Below are 22,189 nucleotides of genomic sequence, written 5' to 3'. Positions count from 1 at the left end.
TTGGAGTGTCGCTTTATATGGAAGTGAAACTTGGACAATCGGAGTATCTGAGAAGAATAGATTAGAAGCTTTTGAAATGTGGTGCTATAGGAGAATGTTAAAAATCAGATGGGTGGATAAAGTGACAAATGAAGAGGTATTGCGGCAAATAGATGAAGAAAGAAGCATTTGGAAAAATATAGTTAAAAGAAGAGACAGACTTATAGGCCACATACTAAGGCATCCTGGAATAGTCGCTTTAATATTGGAAGGACAGGTAGAAGGGAAAAATTGTGTAGGCAGGCCACGTTTGTAGTATGTAAAACAAATTGTTGGGGATGTAGGATGTAGAGGGTATACTGAAATGAAACGACTAGCACTAGATAGGGAATCTTGGAGAGCTGCATCAAACCAGTCAAATGACTGAAGACAAAAAAAAAAAAGTGTTCAGTGAAGGTATTCAGTTTAGAGTTTTTGTGAGGTCATATTTATAATTACTCATTGTTTTCGCAAATTTTTTGTATTATTTTTGTTATGTGTTATTGGTGTGGTTATTATGGCAGAATTTATATCTGTAGTTAAGAAAAAAAAACTTAGGAGTCAAGCATGTGAAATTATCAATAATGTTTATGATTTTATGAAAACAAATCTCTGAAAGTAGGTAAATTAACTCATGACAAACATGTAAGTGGCACTCAAAAATGTGAAGAAAGCGCTGCTACTTGTGGAATATCAAGAACACAGGTTCAAAAACTCAGAAGAGAAAAAAGACATGATTCTTCAATCAACATCCGAATCGTGTTCTTTCAGCACACCGAAAAAGTATAAATGATGTTCAAAACTTGTCAGTGGACTGGACAGTTTTGATTTAGGTGTAGTTAAAAGAACAGTTGATGAATTTCATTCAAAGAAAAATGAATAACCTATTTTAAAAAAAATAAGGCAAGAACTTCAGTCACCTATTGATTTTAAATGCAGTGAATAAATAAACTTTAACTGTTATTTTAAAAGTTAGGTTTCAAAACCTAACTTGGCGTAAAACTGAAAATAACAGACAACTTTTAATTGAGAAATCCGATATCAGGTGGAAGATAACTGAATATTTGCAGGCAATGACTTAATACAGACAAAGCAATAATACGTTCATTTGATGAAATATACTTTTAAGTTTGCATTGTTTGACAAAGTCGTGGTCTGATGGTATTGTTGAGGGATTTCATGTGCCGATTAATAAAGGTGACCGTATAATAGTAATTCATGATGGAGGAGAAATTGGTATCATTCCGAATGCATTACTAACTTGGAAAGCCAGTTCAAAAAGTGGCGACTACCATGACAAAATAAATACAATTTCATGAAATGGGCACACGAAAAATTGAGTCCAAATCTTCCACAAATGTCAGTAGTAGTTGTTGATAACACCCCTTATCACAATACAATAGATTAGGGTTAAAAAACCTGAAGAAAAGATGTCAGATGAATCGGTGGAATTTGGAGAAGCTGGGGAAGAGGATGTAAAGAAGATTTTTGAGGAGGACATCGCAACATGTCTGAGAAAAAAGATAAGGTAGAAAAAGTAAAAGAAGAATGGGAGAATGTTAAAAAGGAAACTCTTAAATCAGCAGAAGTGAACATAGGTGAAACAAAGAAAACTGGTAGAAAACTTGGATTTCAGACAATATATTGCAACTGATCGATGAATATAGAAAATATAAGAATGCTAGTAATAAAGAAAGTAAAAGTAACTATTGACAATTAAAAATACTATAAGCAGGAAGTGCAAACTAGTGAAAGAAGAGTGGATTAAAAAAAGTGTTCAGTGGAAAGAGAAATGAACATTGGTAAAATAGACTGAGCATACAGGAAAGTGAAGGAAAATTTTGTGGTACATTAATTGAAATCTAATAATGTGTTAAACTAAGATGGTACACAGATTTATAGGACGAAAGGAAAAGTCAATAAGTGGGTGGAATATGTTGAAGAGTTATATGGAAGAAATGAATTAGAAAATTGTATTATAGAGAAAGATGAGGAAGTTGAAGAGGATGAAAGAGGAAAAACAATAACGAGATCTAAATTTAAGAGCATTAAAAGATTTGAATGGCAGAAAGGCTCCTGAGATAGATGGAATACCTGCAGAATTACTGTGCAGTGCAGGTGAGGAAGTGTTAGATAGATTATACAAACTGGTATATAGTAATATTTACGAAAAAGGGTAAGTTCTGACAGACTTCAAAAAGAGTGTTATAGTCATGATACCAAAGAAAGCAGGAGCAGATAAATGTGAAGAATACAGAACAATTAGCTTAACTAACCATGCATCAAAAATCTTAACTTGAATTCTGTACCAATTTGGTTTCAGGAAAAGTATAGGGACAAGGGAAGCAATTTTAGTGCTAAGATTAATAGTAGAAGAAAGATTAAAGAAAAACAAACCAACATACTTGGCATTTATAGACCTAGAAAAGGTTTTCAATAACGCAGACTGGAATAAAATCTTCAGTATTTAAAAAAAATTAGGGTTCAAGTACAGAGATAGAAAAACAATTGCTAACTTTACAGGAACCAAACAGCAATAGTAATTGAAGAACATGTAATAATTGAACAGTCTGACAAGGATATTTCCTATCCCCGTTACTTTTTAATCTTTACATAGAACTAGCAGTTAATGACGTTAAAGAACAATTTAGATCCAGAGTAACAGTACAAAGTGAAAAGATAAAGATGCTATGATTTGCTGATGATATAGTAATTCTAGCTGCGAGTAAAAAGGATTTAGAAGAAACAATGAACGGCATAGATGAAGTCCTACGCAAGAACTATCGCATGAAAATAAACAAGAACAAAACAAAAGTAATGAAATGTAGTAGAAATAACAAAGATGGACCGCTGAATGTGAAAATAGGAGGAGAAAAGATTATGGAGGTAGAAGAATTTTGTTATTTGGGAAGTAGAATTACTAAAGATGGGACGAAGCAGGGGCGAGATAAAATGCCAAATAGCACAGGTGAACTGAGCCTTCAGTCACAAATATAATTTGTTTACATCAAAAATTAATTTAAACATCAGGAAAAGATTTTTGAAATTATATGTTTGGAGCGTAACTTTAAATGGAAGTGAAACTTGGATGATAGGAGTACCTGAAATGAAAAAAAGATTAGAAGCTTTTGAAATGTGGTGCTCTAGGAATATGTTCAATCAGATGTGTGGATAAAGTGACAGATGAAGAAGTGTTTTGGCAAATAGATGAAGAAAGAACCATTTGGAAAAATATAATTAAAAGGAGACAGGCTTATAGGCCACATATTAAGGCATCCTGGAATAGTCACTTTGATATTGGAAGGACAAGTAGAAGGGAAAAATTGTGCAGGCAGGCAACATTTGGAATATGTAAAACAAATTGTTAGGGATGTAGTATGTAGGGGGTATACTGAAATGAAATGACTGGCACTAGATAGGGAATCTTGGAGAGCTGCATCAAACCAGTCAAATGACTGAAGACAAAAAAAAAATCACAGTACAAGTATTGATAAAGTGCCAAATTCTAACTCCAGATGAAAAGATTTGACCGATTGACTGGAGAAAACCCATATTCCATATAGTAAAAAATGCTGAAACTACAGTTATATGAATTAATAAAGTTACATAAGACTAAAGTATAAAAATATCACTTGGATGAATTTTTGAAAAAAATATGGGTATTGTGTTCTTAGACTCCCACCGTACCATCCTGATTTGAATCCAATGGAGATGGTATGGTAAAAATACATGTGGTGAGTCTTAACAAAATATTTTCTTTCACATATGTTGAAAAATTAACTAAGGAGAAAATTAATTCCATGAATGAAAATGACTGGAAACCCTATTGTGAAAGAGTAAAAAATATTGAGAAAGAATATGAAAAACTGGAACCGCTGATAGATGAAATGACACTGATAATGATTCGAGAGGATGATGAACATGCTAGAAGTTTGAATTACATGCATGAAGAAAATTCAAGTAAGCTTTTGTTTATTAAAAATTAATAATTTAGTACAAATAAAGGTTTAAAAGAATTTCGTTGTTTATAGTTAGTAAATGTAAGTGTGATAGTTATTACCATGTACAATATGATAATAAGTAATACTTTAATTTGATATGCGGAGTTGATGTTTTCAGGCTGAGTAGTAATATGCAGTCTGCTCATGACGTCACAAGCTCATACATTGGCTGGGCCTAGTATACTCTTAATGCTATGAGATAAGATGCTGCATGTGTACTTTTATCAGTACAGCTTGATTCACAAATAAAAGCTTGTTGATTTCTCAAAATATGTATTAAAAAAGTTACACCACTTGATCCCACATTAAAAAACTGAAAACTCAATTATTATTATTTTCAATGAAGCTATGCTTTTAAAAACTTAAATATAAGGGAATCAGACACATGCTTTGCGTTTGAAACTAAACTTATGTTTGGCAATCTCTTATTTCTGCCTTATACTGCTGAGAGCACAGTGTGTTCAAACCTATCCTATGCATGTTTGAACATGACGTTCCCACAGCGAATATTAAGCAAGCAGACCAAATTACAAGGAGCACATAAAAAGTTGGAACCTATAAATAGCTCATGTTTGTACACTTCATACATTCATGTTCGTACCTGTCTCTATCAACTTAGCTAAATACTTTTAATAAAGTTTCATTGGATTGGGTTGGGGTGTTGTGAAGTATTCATTAAATATTTTAATTTTTGGGGGTCGTGGAGCTAAAAAGGTTGAGAATCACAGGTTTGAAGGGCGCTTACAATCGGTAGGTACCACACTAAAAATTTAACTTACTGAGTACAATGCATCTAGATCGCTACAGCCTCTGTCATATTTGTACAGTGAACATAAAAATAATTTAATAAATGTATATTTACTACAATAAACAGTTGTGTAAAGTATCATATAACATTACATTATATGATGTTTTATGTTATAAATGATTATTTAATTTATGTTTTTTTTTTAATATTATATGATAGTTATTTATCATATAATTATAGTGTAATTATATTTACTTAAATTACTCATTCATATGATGTATATGTTAGTATACCTGCATGTGATTCTGTACAATTTAAATATTATAGACTGTTATGGTATAATTATAATAAAATCAATTCTCATATTATGTAATGTTATAGAATAATAGTGTCATAAGGTATAAACAATACTGGAAATCTAAGTTGTGAATATTGTTACATGTAATTTTTATTTTACATTTGTTTGTTTTTCTTACATTTTTTACAGCAGTTCCATAATCAGTTTATAAATCTATCAATTTTTTTTGCAAAAATTAAATGTAAACATTAAAAAACATAAATTTTGTACTTTCAAAAACTTATATATATATATATATATAAAACTTTTAAATTATATGTCTTGATACAATTAGCTTAGTAGAATGAGTTTAGTTCAATAGTAGATTACTTTATGGTGATAGACTTAGTATTAGTATAGTAGTTTTTGAGAAAAGTATATAAAAATAATATAACAAGATTTTTACATGGAATAGCAAATGTAGAAAAATTTTCAATTATCTTTATTCAATTAATTATTATTTATATTTTAAGTACCTAACAAAACACATTCAGGTTCTCTCTGTTTTTTCTTTTCTGTAATCTTATTTTTTCAGGTCTCTTTTTATACCTTTTGAAAGGAACATTTGACCCTAGTGATACAATAAAATGATTTCCTTGAAGCCCTTTTATTATATATAGTTCACGGTCAATTCCAAGGTTTTTAATGCTGTAATTTTTTCTTTACTACCAAATCAGACTTCAAATGCAATATCATGTGTTTCAACTGTTGAATTTTGATATCTACAAATATAAAAATTGTTTAAAATATTTGAAAACTGTTCCCATAAAACTGTCATTAGGATTTTGGATTTATTATTGAGATGATTATTTTTTTCCAGAAGTTCTTCAGCTTAGAGTGATTTATAATAAGTTTAAATAGCTTTCATTACTTTTAAAGGCACGGATGAATGTTTAATGAGTAATTAGATTTTTTTATAATCCTAATCTGAATCATTACAACGGGGCATAGCCCTTGGAACAGGTTGCAATCAGTGTATAATAATAATGAAAAAATAAATTGTCTACATTGTTTTTCTTAAAGCTTTAACAGTAAATTGTTTATAACGGTAATTTTCTTAGTACATTTGCAAGATCTCTATAGCTTTTGTAAGCCTCTCTTTTACCATCAAGAGTTTTCCCATCTTCTAGAAGTAACTTTAGCCTAGGCCCCATTTTCTGGATATGGGCAATGCACTCCTTTTTTCTCTGACTTCAGACCTGTAAGGCTAAGTTTCAAAAAAAAAAAAAATCATGTACAAACAATATTTCTAGGATATTTACAATATTTCACACCACAACTTCAGAGTAACAAGCTGTAATTGCAATGTAAATATCCACTCATCCCCATATAATTTGCAATGTAAATATCCACTCATCCCCATATAATTTGCAATACAGCTAGAATCATATTTACTAGTTCTATTTTTGAAAATATAGAATATTCAGCTATGAGTGTGTACAGAGGCAATATCAATCTAAAACTTTGCCTGAATTGAACTTTCTTGGTATCCTTTCATTGTCACTTCCCATTTATGGCAAATGCAATTTGGTCACTTATTAGTAAAGTCAATAGATTCTTTTACAGCACGTACCGTGCTATCTATTTTAACCTTTTTATAACTTTTTGATAATTATTTATTGTAATTAGTAAATTTTAAATGTGGGCTAGGTAAATTCATAATTAAAAATAACTAACTATCTGCAGCAGCTCCTTTCTGGATGCATCTAAGCCCAATTACAAATCATATATTTCAATTATTGAGTCCTGACATTGTTTTATTATAACTACTGAACTCAACAAAGCACCATTATTGCGTAAAAAATGAAATGTATTCAATAGTCCATTGACAGTTTTATAAGAAAATAGTTTGGAGTTTTAAAAGAAAAAAATTAAACGGAGTAACAATATTTTTGTGTTCATTATTTGATTCACATCACTACTTTTAATAACTAAAAAAAGTTCTCTCTCTTCCTTCAACAAATAAACTATTATTAAACTGTACCCTAAACTTATATAAAGTAAACTGAGGGCTCAGAAAGGTTAAAAAAATTTAGAGTGCAAATAAATACTAACGACAATTAGTAATTATGAAGTGGATTAAATTATTCAACATAATGAATGATTTAATCTATGTCATTACCACCATAATTTCACATAATGCAGTGTACCAAAACTCCGACATAGACTTACCAGCATATCTAGATTTACTTTTCCCTCTGGAGCTATCAATGTTTGAACCATAAATTTATGTTTATTTTTCTCATTTGGATCAAATTCAAATGGCTGTAGACTCACTGAAAATAAGTAATAAAAATTAATGTTAAACAAAAAATTACTCACAGTCCATTAAAAATAAATTGAATCAGGTCATGAAAAATTTACTGTGAATGTAAACAAACTAAATATGTAATTTAAATAATAGGTAAACAAAAATTTGTCTCATTTTTTACAGACTTTTCAAAGAAAAGTACTTTGGTCACAAGGTGGTCCCACCTTGTGACCAAATTTCACCTTGAGGTAAAATTGAATTTTCTTTACATTTTAATGTATGAGTAATATGAAAATACCAAGCACTTAAAACATAATTTCCTTATTTACATACACACACACACACACACACACACACACACACACACGCCTACATGAAATTTGTGGCTTGAAACTCCAAATCTACTCGATTGATTTCAATGAGGTTCAGATATGATGTAGTGATGTATCCGAAGTTATGCGTAAGAAAATTTTATGAAGATTGGTTGAGTTGTTTCTGAGTTACGCTCAATTTAAGATTGACAAAAGATAACATAACCTCAATTTGAGATAATGCTGACTTTGAATTGGTGTATTTTTCTATTTTTTGTATGTGTTTATGTGTCATAGTAGTGAGTGAATTTAAACTCCATGATTGTGTGTATGTTTAATATATTTCTTGAGCAAAAAATTATACAAAATAAAATAACAAAAAATCAGTTTCCTTGCATATTTCTATAAAAGAATTTCTTTAATTTCTTAATTTGTTTAGAACTGACAATTTTAGACTGAAGAGTAAAATTATATAGTATCAGATGATTATTTATCCCATATGTATAATAAATGAAATAATTAAAATAAGCAAACACAGAAGTACACCCAAACATAAATAGACACAGAATTCAAATTTAATTAAACAAATTTTCAAAAGTTTTATTGTATCACTATTTATGATTTTGATGACATTTGGAATATAACTACCCAACTTGTAGTTGCCAAAAAATATTTTTTATATTTAAAAAAAAATTTTTCTTGAGTAATAAACTATTTTCTAACTTGCCAACAGGTAAAACCCATTTTTATCACTTTTTCCATAAGCAGTAGCATTCTTATTTTACATCGTACAGAGGTCAAAAAGGGTTTTAAGTTAAATAGTAAAATATGGAATTTCATCTTAGTGTACTCAAAATTAATTTTGTTACATAACCAAATATTGCAATGTTTATTGAAGTTATGTTTACAAATTATTTTTTTCTTCAAATCTTGGGCCCAAAATAAATAATGAAGGACTTCGGGTAACAGGCCTGTTGTTTACTTTTTAATTCTTAGATACTATTAGTACTTACTTAGGTGCTAGCAGTACTAATAAAAAAAAATTAAAATGTCTCATTTTTGGGGCCCCAAAACCATATGTATGACAGATGGAAAAAAATCTAAAATTTTTACAAATTTAAAATGTTTTATGTACTTTTAACATTATATAAAATCTGTTTTGTTACTCAAAGGGGTTGACAAGTAATGAAGCCATCAAAACTGTTAAAAACACTGTTCCTTCTAATCATGAACAATATATCCTAAAAATTCACAGCATGTATTTTTTCAGATAATGTAGGCCTACTATACAAAATATTTTGGTACATCTATAATGAGATAGCTTATCTTCTAGATAGTTTATTACTTAAAGTATGGCTCATACACACAAACTCATGCTTAAACACTAGTGTGATTATACATGAATGCTTGCTTATCTTGAATGTAAACAATGTAGAAGGCTCAGTTACTGCTTTGATTTCAATGTGACATGTTGTAGTGTTGCTAGTGTTAATACTGTGGTTAGGTATTGTACACTTCTTTATAAAGTAATTTTATTAGCAGCGATCTTCTCTTTTATGCAACATCTTTTATTTTCAACTTTATTAATTAGAGAAATTTTTATTTTAGCCGTAGAGAAACTGGGATAAATTAAAGTGAGGTGCAATTGGTAGTTTTATATTATACAATCAAATTGTTACACCTTTGAAATGTACAATTGTTGCAACGACAATATTAAAAATATAAATTTATTTTCTGATCTTTAAGAGACTGAAGAATACCTCAGTTCTTGTTATCAGGTAATCACAACAATTTCAGAAACAAGAAACTTTCATAGTTATGCTCCCACAAGTCAGAAACATATTCTGAAAGTACAGGTGACCTCTGAATCAGAAACATTTACATTAGTATCAATACAAAAGACATTAGTGTTTCTGATTGCTTTATAGGTTTACCAAAGCCAAAATGTAAAAATTATGTCAACTGCGTATTCGATGGCAAGTAGTGGTTAGGCGAAGTCATTGAAGTCAAAATACATGAAAATGAAGAGGAATATTGAACACACTTTTTCCATCTGCAGGGTCCTGGTACTTCGCAGCTGAATGGCCTTTTTTTTGTCTCATACGGTGGAAAAGGACCATGTGATGGTATTGGTGGAACTGTAAAAAGGACTGTGACTAAAGCAAGCCGTCAAAGAGCAGTCAGCAATCATTCAAGAAATCATTGAGGGATAATCAAACATGGGTTCAACTGGAAAATATCTTAAAGATTCTCATGCCTTCAGAGCTTTTTCTATCAACTACTGGAAGAGGAAACAACATTACACCAAAGATGAATGAGGACTTATCAGTTCTACTCAGTAAAAAAAATGACAGGAGCACTAAGTTACGTTAAATTTGTTGTCAATTGAACAACTTGTTAATGTATTTGAATTGTTTATCATTTGTAATTATTATTTATCATTCTGTAACTGACTATTTATTATCAATTTATTCTTTCTAATGAGTTTGGATGTGATTTTTATAATCTGAAAAGAAATACATAACATCAGTATTTTTGGATATGTTGTTTATGGTTAGAAGGAATGGTGTTTTCAGCGGTTTTGTTAGTTTCATTACTTTCAACCCCTTTGAGTAACAAAATAAATTTTATATGGTTTTAAAGTTCATAAGAAGTACTTACTGCTGTAAACATTTCAGATATTGCAACCTGTACCACATGTTGTTTTTGGGCCCCAAAAATGAGACATTTTCAAAATCGTATGATTTGATGGCCATTTTTTTTTTTTAATGAAGGACACTTGGTAACAGTCCAATTTTTTTTTTTTATAAATATTACTAGTACCTAAGAGTTAATGGTAAAAAAACAGGCCTGTTATCCTAAGCCCTTCATTATTTATTTTAGGCCCAAAATTTGAAAAAACAACAATTTGCAAACATAACTTCAGTAAACATTACAAGATTTGGTTATGTAACAAAATGAATTTTGAAAGTTGAAGTTCCACCTTTACTCTTTCCAAAACCCTTTTTGACCCTCTGTATGAGTAAAATATAGAATGCTACAGCACATGGGAAAAGTGATGAAAATGGCTGTTTTTATCTGTTGGTGAGTTAGAAAATAGTCTATTACTCATGAAATTTTTTTTAAAGTATAAAAAAAATATTTTTTGTCGATTACATGTTGGGTTAGTTTTCATATACCAAATATCATCAAAATCAAAAATAGTGATGGACTGATCATTTGTTGAATTAAAATGGAATATCCCAGAAAATGATAATTAAGAAGCCACTATTTGGCTATAGAGGCCCACAAACTTTCAGACAATAGTAATAAAATTTTTGCAAATTAACAATTTAACTATTATATACAAAATCAATGTTGGGAAAAATAGTAAACTATTTTTATTAACATATGGAACAAAAGTAATTCCCTCACAGCTTTTATTTCAGTGAGCCAAAATGATGAGAATCACTTGAAGCCAGCTCAGGGGACTGCATGATAGATAGTTCAGCAGCTCAAAACTTAAATCTTGAAAACAAAGGATTATTTTGTTGATAGTATGAGGTTGAATGTTATCCTGAACCAGATCAGACCTTTTGAAATTTTATTACGTCTTTTGGATTTGATTTTAGCCTTTCGTGATCCCATGAGGTAGATTTCACTATCCACTGTCACTTTCAGGTGTGAAGTGAATAAAATGTTGATTTTAAATATCTGTAGTCATCAAATTTCTTACAGACATGTGTTGAATTTTTTTGCCGTAGGAGAAAAAGGATGTTTCCAGACAAAACCTTTCACGTAATCTTGGGTTTAATGTGATGAATTTTAAAGAAAACCAACTGAATCCTTAATATCATTCTTATAACTCTTTGATGATAGACCCAGCCAATTTTTATAAACAACTCTCTTCTAAACCCTTTCTCCATTGTGACACACAGATCCTATTCAGTATTGCTCATCTACCACAGATAATGAAACATCCGGATGCAACTATTTAAGATCTTACACTTTCCTTTGGTTAACAATAAAGAATAAGTGACAATGATTACTATAACAGAGGTGATTAATAAAATTCAGTCAGCTCTTTGTTACTGATATTGGTGCAATCCTACCACTAGATATTTTTCTTTTTTCAGTCGACATATGATTACTTCATTCACATTATTCAAGCAAAATAAAACCATATTATTGCATTTTAATTATAATTTAAATAATTTACCAAAAAGTAGCCTACTGGTGTTAGTATTATTTCTCTCTCAATCAACATCACTAAACGTGTTAATCTAAACAGAAAATAATTTTTTACGAAACATTTATCATATCATTTATGATGTGAAGTGGGTTTCAATGTTCCGAGGGTTTTCATGATTGTGTAGGAGACAGTTCCATTATGCCTGTTCCAAACTGGTAAATCTAATATCTAAATTTGTATTTTCAAGGTTAAGTAATTCTAAATTTAAGAAAATATTGAAAAAGATATCAGATAAATTTTATAAATTAGTCTTGATAATGTTGTAGTTAGTCGGATCTATATATTTCAAATTCATGATTTTGGTTGATTTTATATGAGATTGAAGCCTAGACTGTACATCAATACAGTCTAGGTATTTCTCATTTCTAACTATTTTGCTGTGAGTGGTAATTATAAAATAATTGCAATTATATTCAATTAAAAGTACAATCATTAGCACTTAAGTTCTCTTTACTAGTGATCCCTAAATGATATGAATTATAATTATGTAATCCAGTTGTAAGTAATTGATATCCGTATATTGTTAGCATTTTAATGTCTCAATCATTTTACTGTCAAAATCACTAGAATTTTAGTGTTTATTTCTAACGAGGAGATATGTATGCAAGTTAAAGTACTAGTTAAATAAATAAAATATTTTTGTGTTTACTCTCTGTAAAATAGAGTTGTTCATAATAGAAACACATAATGATGTTTCACATTTAATATGCACTTGTGTGTGTGCACGCACGCGCACACACAAAGGCACCCTAATAATTATAGAACAAGTTAATAATTCTTCCTACTTACATTATTATTCTTTTTTTTGGAGGGGTGGGACAAAAAACTATTTTATGTGTTCTCATTGTCTGGATTAAAACAATAACAAGAAGCTCCTTCTCGGATAGTAAAGTAAGGTTAATACTATGATGAAAACTAAGATTAAATAGGAATAAAACTGAAATAGTAAAAAAAAACAAAAAACAAATGGGATAAATACATGTAACGCGAATAAAAAAATAATATCAAATTTTATGAAGAGTTAAATCTTATTAAGTATATTAATTCTTATTAGAAATAACAGTACCCAGTACATTCTTATCATTTGGTTGGTACACTCTTGTCATTTCTTATAACGCGCTGTATGTCTTTTGACAATTTAAATTAGCAACATAAGGTCACATAATATATGCAGTTTACAAGGATGTGGTGCACAGTCACACGGCAATCACTTCAGATGCACAGCAGTGCACTCTCCGCTGACATCAGACATCTGTGAGTAGCTCCAGTATGACCTAATCGCTATCTGTACAGGACCACTTCCTCTTGGCGAATCTTTCTGCATGAAGAGTCCTGTGGTAACACTGAATCTTTGACATGTCGGAGTTTATTATCCGCTGTAGCGGATAATAAATTATTTTTTACTGCTGAAAGCACTTTTGAAGTATACACAATTTTATCATAAAACAGATATTACATAGAAACAGACACTCTTTCCAACTTCAAAAGAATTCAGTAATTAAAATGTTTATCAATATATACAAGTGTGTGTATATGTTTAGCAGATGTAGTGTTTTTGGAATAAATAAAAGTTTTTTTAATCAAACTGCAATTATTGACTTAATAATACCAAAGTTACATGAGGTCTATTTGAAAAATTCACTAACTTTTTAAATAAATAGCACCGATATGAAGTGATACTTGGTATAGAGAAGTGGGAATGGGCATTCATGACTAATTTACTGCTGATTACATCATCATTCAATGGTTATTCATAAAGGTAGTACTGTACTCACTTGCATGTTGAGTATTATGAGATGTTTAAAACAGGTAGGATTTATGACCAGTGTAATGTGAATTGGTATTACATTTTAGTTAAAATCAGAAAAAAGCATTTAAAATCTCATGAAATGATGAAACAATTATATAATGGTTACTGCAGAAGCCATACACATTGTTATACATTTTTTAAATGAATTAACAGTCGTCATTCAACACATGATGACTATATTTGAGATGGGGGCTCAATATCATGCGATGATGCCAAAGTTAAGTACATTGGTGAAACAGTAAAATAGCACAACATATCAATAGAACTGTCTTATTCTTTTCATATAAATACGATTATCTTCATTGGCTGGCACAAAATCTGTTCAACAGCATTAGTGAGCTGATATTTATTTACACACTGCTTTTGCTGTGATGTTTTGGTCAAAATTGAAACAACAGCGCTTTCTAAGCCACTTTGCGCACCTGACTTGATGCCATCAGATCTTTCTTAGTTCCATTACTGAACTCCTCTTTTGAAAGGATAAGTTGAGTAATTGAAGATTCACATATGAACCTACACACAGTTCCAAAACAGGCTACCACAAGTGATTCGAGGTGGAATCAGGCCAGGATCAGTGTGTCATCTTAAAAGAGGAGTTGTTAAGTAGATATAAGATTTTGGCTATTGATATGTATCAAAAAATAATTAAAAAGAAATTATAACATTTTGCAAAAACTTCATTATATGAATATAAAATGCACATATGGCACACATAGGTAAGTAAGTGACTTCTGATGAGTGATACCTCATTTTTCATAGACAAAAAATTGGTGCATTTTTTTCTAACAATTTAGATATCATAAACAAATAGGCGACTACATAATAAAAGGTAAATAATTTAATAACATACATGAATAATTTCTAGCTGTGTGAGCCTATAAAAAAGCACATCAAAAACTGAAAACTTTTGAGTAGTTTTACACCTATGGCAAACCTGGTAAAATAATGTGGTTAAAGGGTCACTTATCTCACAGATTAATCACAATTAACAGTATTAAAATATAAGTAGGCAAAATTATTTAATACATAAAAATTCAAATTTTTAAGTAGATTTAGTTATCAAAAGTTACAGAATTTGTTGGTAGAAATTTATCTGTTAACAGATTTCATGATATTAAATTTTATGTTTTGTAAAAGTTTCGACTGACAGGCGAATGCATACATCAACTAGGGTATGTACACAAAATAGTAATAAAACAATTAAGTTATTCAAAGTTAAGCAAAAACCTAGAATATATTGTAATGAAAAATGTTTCAGACAGATTATAAATAGAAATGCACCATTCTTAATTATGTATTAAAACATAATAAATTCTATAAAAATAATAAATACAGTGCATTAAAAAAAAATTAAATTGTATGCCACTAAATAAATAATTAAAATTTTATTACAGTATCATTTTATAAATAGCAATTTTAAAACTAAAAGTAAATAAATAACTATGAAATTCTTGTGTTCCCATGAAGGTTACTACATAAATTATACTATTTATTACAGTTAACAGATTCCCACCTTCAATAATAAATTTACAAATCACCTTAAACACTTAACACAAAGTTCTAAATAAAATTTCCTTAATATATATTATATTAGCTAACTGTTGGTTAACAATAATTGCAATAACTACAAGAATGTGAAGGCAAAATATGAAAATAATTGGATGTAGTCTACACACAAGCAATCAAATTATCTTATTTTAATTTTTAAAAGAAAAGTAAGGGTTAAATAATGATTAAGGTTCTGTGACTTTAAATTAAAAGTAATATTTGAGTTTATTTAACTGGTTTTGGTTAAAGAATTAATAATATTTTACATTTACACTTCCTAGCAGATTGTTTCAAGGCTAACTGAATTAAATTTGTATAGCTCATCATTTAATTAGTCAGAACAATGAAACTTTTATTATCTAAGCGTGTGGAAAGATATTACCTAATGGTGTCATGAAATAAATTAACATAACTGGTAAATAGATGCAATTGATTAGTAAACATCAGAAATGGCACTTTAAAAACAAGGCCCATACATTAAAAAATAACATGTAATACATGGTCTTCCTTCCATAAGAACAAATTATAATTATATCTATTTGGCTGGTGATAACTAAAATTATTGGGAGTCAGAATTTTAGTTTAAAAAAAAAATAATAAAGTAATTAAATTATTTCAATAAGACAAAAATGAATAAGTTAGCATGTTCGCTGAAAATGTAATGTGTTAAATATTAAAAGCGAGTAGATTGTTGTTAATCTGTTTGGTTAATAAATTAGTATGAAGGTAGATAAATTTGTTAGCTAACTGTTGGTTAACAGTTAGCTACATTACATTAACTACAAGTTTGTGAAGGTAAAATATGAAAATAATTGGATGTTGTAAACATACAAGCAATCAAGTTATCTTGTTTTAATTTTTAGAAGAAAAGTAAAGATTAAATAATGATTAAGGGTTCTGCGGCTTTCAATTAAGGGTAATATTTGAGTTTTAATTTAACACAGTTTTTCTTCATGATTCTTTTCTTCATATTTTTAAAATGTTAAATTTTTAACACATTAAACCATAAAAATTTATTCTTACCTGCTATAGAAATTACACCTTTTGGCTCCAGAACTCCAGAATTTGGTCTTACACAATACCTTTTTGGTGCTGTTGTTTTGATTTTGAAACATACATAGGATGTTGTAGGATTTGTTAACTTCAAAAATGAAGTAACTGGTGTTATAAAAGGGCCTAAAAGAAAAGAAAACAATACTTTGAATAAACCTGTCACTTATATACAAAACTCATAACAAAAATAAACATGACTAATACAATTTCTCTAACAGAATTCACAAGACAAAATTACCCATTTTTAATAATTTAGATTTGTTCATGAACATTTTTTTGGTGGAAAACAAACCAAAAGTTGCAGAACAAAGAATTACAAAAAAAATCTTGTAATTAGTTTAAAGAAACAAAATATACTTTATGCGCCTTTAAAATAGAATATATTTTTAAAAGCTAAAAAAAAGTAACAGTAACAGTAAGTAAAAGTAACAGTACAAAATAACCACAAGATAATACATTTTATTCTCCTGCATGTTAAAGCTTTGGTAACATACTAAAACAACCTGTTATATAACAAATTTCTTCACACAATTTATACATATCATTCTCCCAAAATATTTTCAACTGTTTATCTTTTGACATCCAAAAATTGTGCATTTAACCATCTGTAATTATACAATATGTATATCTCAAAAGAATAACTTAGAATGACCCAGATCAAAAAAAGGTGTTGTAATGACCTAGATAATAATTACAAAAAACAACTGTACTTGGGCTATAACAGATTTGTGTTTTAATGCCTTTTTTCTCTTCTTTTATTCGACTGGTTTGATGTAGCTTTCCAAGATTCCCTACCTAGTGCCAGTCATTTCATTTTGATATATCCCCTACATCCAAAACCCCTAACAATTTGTTTTACATATTCCAAACGTTGTCTGCCTGCATAATTTTTCCCTTCTACCTGTCCCTCCAATATCAAAACAACTATTCCAGGATGCCTTAATATGTGGCCTATAAGTCCGTCTCCTTTTAGCTATATTTTTCCAAATGCTTCTTTCATCAATTTGCTACAACACTTCTTCATTTGTCACTTTATCCACCCATCTGATTTTTAACATATTCCTACAGCACCACATTTCAAAAGCTTCTAATCTTTTCATTTCAGGTGCTCCAAACATATAATTTCAAAAATCTTTTCCTGATGTTTCAATTAATTTTTGATGTAAACAAATTATATTTCTGTCTGAAGGCTCGTTTTACCTGTACTATACTATTTGGCATTTTATATTGCTCCTGTTTCGTCCATCTTTAGTAATTCTATTTCCCAAATAACAAAATTCTTCTACCTCTGTAATATTTTCTATTTCTATTTGTATATTCAGTGGTTCATCTACATTATTTCTACTACATTTCATTACTTCCATTTTGTTCTTGTTTTTTTTTTCATGCGGTAGTTCTTGCATAGGACTTCATTCATGTCGTTCATTGTTTCTTCTACATCTTTTTTACTCTCAACTAGAATTACTATATCATCAGCAAACTGTAGCATCTTTATCTTTTCACCTTGGACTGTTACTCCGGATCTAAATTGTTCTCTAACATCATTAACTGCTAGTTCTATGAAAAGATTAAAAAGTAACGGGGATAGGAAATATCCTTGTCAGAAGGATAACAAAATTCAATTATTACATGTTCTTCAATTATTGCTGTTTGGTTCCTGTAAATGTTAGCAATTGTTTTTCTATCTCTGTTCTTGAACCCTAATTTTTTTAAAATGATGAGCATTTTATTTCAGTCTGCATTATTGAATGCCTTTTCTAGGTTATAAATGCCAAGTATGTTGGTTTGTTTTTCTTTAATCTTCCTTCTACTATTAATCTGAGCACTAAAATTGCTTCCCTTGTCCCTATATTTTTCCTGAAACCAAATTGGTCTTCTCCTAACACTTCCTCCACTCTCCTCTCAATTCTTCTCAACAGAATTCTAGTTAAGATTTCTGAGGCATGACTAGTTAAGCTAATTGTTCTGTATTCTTCACATTTATCTGCTCCTGGTTTCTTTGGCATCATTAACATAACACTCTTTTTGAAGTCTGATGGAACTTCCTCTTTTTCGTAAATATTACACACCAGTTTGTATAATCTTGCTATTGCTTCTTCACCTGCACTGCACAGTAATTCTGCAGGTATTCTGTCTATCCCAGGAGCCTTTCTGCCATTCAAATCTTTTTAATGCTCTCTTAAATTAAGATCTCAGTATTGTTGCTCCCCTTTCATCCTCTTCAACTTTCTCTACAATACAATTTTCTAATTCATTTCTTGCGTATAACTCAATATATTCCACCCACCTATTGACTTTTCCTTTCGTCCTTTAAATCGGTGTACCATCTTAGTTTAACACATTATTAGATTTTAATTAACGTACTACAAAATTTTCCTTAACTTTCCTGTATGCTTAGTCTATTTTACCAATGTCCATTTCTCTTTCCACTTCTGAACACTTTTCTTTAATCCACTCTTCTTTCACTAGTTTGCACTTCCTGCTTATAGTATTTTTTAATTGTCGATAGTTCCTTTTACTTTCTTTATCACTAGCATTCTTATATTTTCTATGTTCATCGATCAGCTGCAATATATCGTCTGAAATCCATGTTTTCTATCAGTTCTCTTTGTTCCACTTAAGTTTGCTTCTGCTGATTTAAGAATTTCCTTTTCAACATTCTCCCATTCTTCTTCTACATTTTCTACCTTATCTTTTTTCTCAGACCTCTTGCGATGTCCTCCTCAAAAATCTTTACCTCCTCTTCCAAGCTTCTCTAAATTCCACCGATTCATGTGACATCTTTTCTTAAGGATTTTAAACCCCAATCTATATTTAATTATCACTAAATTATGGTCGCTTTCAATGTCTGCTCCATGGCGAGCTTTGCAGTCAACAAGTTGATTTCTAAATCTTTGCTTAACCATGACATAATTTATCTGATACCTTGTAGTATCACCTGGCTTTTTCCATATGTATATTCCTCTATTATGATTTTTCAACTGGGTGTTGGCAATTACTAAATTATACTTCGTGCAAAACTCTATAAGTTGGTCCCCTCTTTCATTCCTTTTGCCCAGCCCGTATTCACCCACTATATTTCCTTCCATGCCTTTTCCAATGCTTGCATTACAATCTCCAACATTTATTAAATTTTCATCCCCTTTTACATGTTAAATTACTTCGTCAATTTCTTTGTATATACACACTACCTCATCTTCATCATCATGGGCGCTTGTAGGCATATAGATGTTAACAATCGTCGGTTTAGATTTCGATTTTATTCTTATTACAATGATTCTATCGCTATGCATATTGAAATATTCTACTCTCTTCCCTATCTTCTTGTTCATTACCAAACCCACTACTGCCTGCCCATTATTTGAAGCTGAGTTAATTATTCTAAAATCACTTGACCAAAAGTCGTTTTCCTCTTCCCAATGTACCTCGCTAATTCCTACTACATCTACATTTATCCTATCCATTTCCCTCTTTAAATTTTCTAACCTACCGACCTTTTTCAGACTTCTAACATTCAATGTTCTAACTCTTAATTGCAGAGCTGCATTTTCTTGGAAAAAAAGGAAGCTGTAGTTTTCCATTGCTTTCAGCTACGCAGTACTAGGAAGATTTGAGTGATGTTGATATGGCCGTTTAAGTTGTCCTGACCTACATCCTTAACAACTACTGAAAGAGCTGCTGCCCTCTTTCAGGAATCATTCCTTAGTCTGGCCCTCAACAGATACCTCTACGATATGGTTGCACCTTCGATCCAGCTACTCTGTATCACTGAGCACTCAAGCCCCCTCACCATCGGCAAAGTCTCATGATTCATAGAGGGAGTTTGATACCTTAAAAAAAAATTATTAGAAAATTTTAAATGTTTATATTTTAATGGACTTTTTTCTTTTTCTTGTTTAGCATTCAGGAATTACCATTCAAGTATTACTTCAGAGGATGAATGAGGACGTGTGTGAGTATAAACGAAGTGTAGTTGTACATTCTTAGTTCAACCATTCCTGAGATGTGTGGTTAACTGAAAAATCCAACCACCAAAGAACACCAGTATTCATGATTTAGTATTCAAATCTGTATAAAAGTAACTTCCTTTGCTAGGACTTGAATGCTGGAACTCTCAAAATCAGCTGATTTGGGAAGACACGTTCATCATTAGACCAACCTGGTGGGTTATATTTTAATGGACTGCCACTAACAAAATTTTTCTCACCTTATACAACCAATTCATGTAAATATTTATTTTAATTTTAGGAGGGTTTAGGATGCCTAACTGTCTGGGTCACTTCAACCATTAGGGGTCATTGTGAAGTCACTAAACAGGAAAATCAACTTTAGAGCAAACCACAGCCAGCCTACTATATATCAAACAAAGAATTAACTGGACCCTCAAGTCCAGGCATCCTCTGCATGGAGTAAGCAGAGTTTGACCTACATGAACAGAAACTAAACTGAGAAAGAAAAAATCTAGCATAAAGAAAATGAGGATGAGAAAAAGAACAATTCAAAAGAAAATCACAAAAAAGCGAATTCACCAAAGGATAGCTCCACAGTTCTTCAAAAATAACATTACTGAAATAAATTTCAACATGGCTGAAAAAGGTAACTGAGGGAAGGTAGACTGTGCACCACATGTAAAAATAATAATAAAGTAAATATGCACATAATCTACATTAATATATAACAAATATTTGTTATCAGTTATATATTCTGCTGATATGCAGAATATATATATATATTCTGCATATCAGCAGAATATATACTGATAAATAATACTAATAACTGATAAATGCAGTATAACTTTAGAATTACATTAAGATCATTACAATTAATTATTTTAATTTCTGGTTATAGTTTTATAACAGTGTGAACCAAACACCTTTCTATATTATTTTCCAAATAAAACATTATACACTAATTTTGAGAAATAAATAAAGTATGGAAAATAATTTAAAAATCTACATTACTAAAAAAAAAAAAAAAATTACTCACAAATGTTAGATAACATATTTAATAATTTTGGATAACTACAGCCTATAAATAATTATTAAAATGCTACAGTCTTGAACTATACTTTATATAAAAAGTTAAAATTATTTATTTCATTTTTACATTTATGTTGTAAATAAATAATTACAATGAATAACCATTACCATATTAAGAGTGAATTTATCTTTTCATTTTCTGCTGATATGCAGAATATATAACTGATAAATGCAGTATAACTTGTGAATTACATTAAGATCATTACAATTAATTAGTTTTATTTTCTGGTTATAGTTTTATAACATTCTAAAATAAAATTCAAATTCCAAGACTGAAAATTGTATATTCATTATATGTTTAACCCGATATTACAAAATACGTTAAGTATTTTTAAAATCCCAAAATTCTATGATCAGGGCAACAGTGCATTCGGAAAGTTGCTGTACACTGGAATTATGGAAGAGTAATAATGAAACTTTCTTAATTATTTCATTGCATTTTTACTTCATTATTTTAAAGAAATGGATATACAAAACTGGAATAGTTTATAAAAGATGTTAAAAATGACTTCCTCCAACATCAATACAACACTGTACACATTTCAATCTGTTTTCAAACACTTTAACTAGCTGATGTAATGGAATATCTTTACGTATGCCTTATTACAGTTTTTAGTTTGTCAATCATGCAAGGTCTTACAATACACTTTATTTTGTTGTCCTCCCCATAAAAATTAATATTAAGGAGTCAGGTTGAACAATTGTGCAGGCCACAAACTCTTCAAAATGATTCGTTCACCAAAGACATTTTTTAAAGTCTGTTAGTTGTGTGGCGCCATCTTATTGAAACCAACCATGATTGATCACTACTTCTGTTAACCGACTAATAAGTTTGTTAAAAC

At 30.0% G+C, this 22,189-nt stretch overlaps 1 protein-coding gene across 1 annotated transcript in view; it reads right to left on the bottom strand.

The window, feature by feature from the left end:
- Positions 1–22,189, bottom strand: part of Vap33 (VAMP-associated protein 33kDa) — a 63,185-nt gene that overhangs the window by 26,576 nt on the left and 14,420 nt on the right. The window contains exons 2-3 of the mRNA XM_075373739.1: positions 16,279–16,431; positions 7,277–7,380 (exon numbers count right to left, since the gene is read on the bottom strand). Coding sequence (XP_075229854.1) covers positions 7,277–7,380; positions 16,279–16,431 — 257 coding nt within the window. The remainder of the gene's footprint in view (positions 1–7,276; positions 7,381–16,278; positions 16,432–22,189) is intronic.

This window comes from Lycorma delicatula, chromosome 8 (genome assembly GCF_047948215.1).
Source record: "Lycorma delicatula isolate Av1 chromosome 8, ASM4794821v1, whole genome shotgun sequence".
NCBI lineage: Eukaryota > Metazoa > Arthropoda > Insecta > Hemiptera > Fulgoridae > Lycorma > Lycorma delicatula.
The sequence above is the reverse complement of the archived record's forward strand: the minus strand, read 5'-3'. Positions and strand labels throughout refer to the sequence as shown.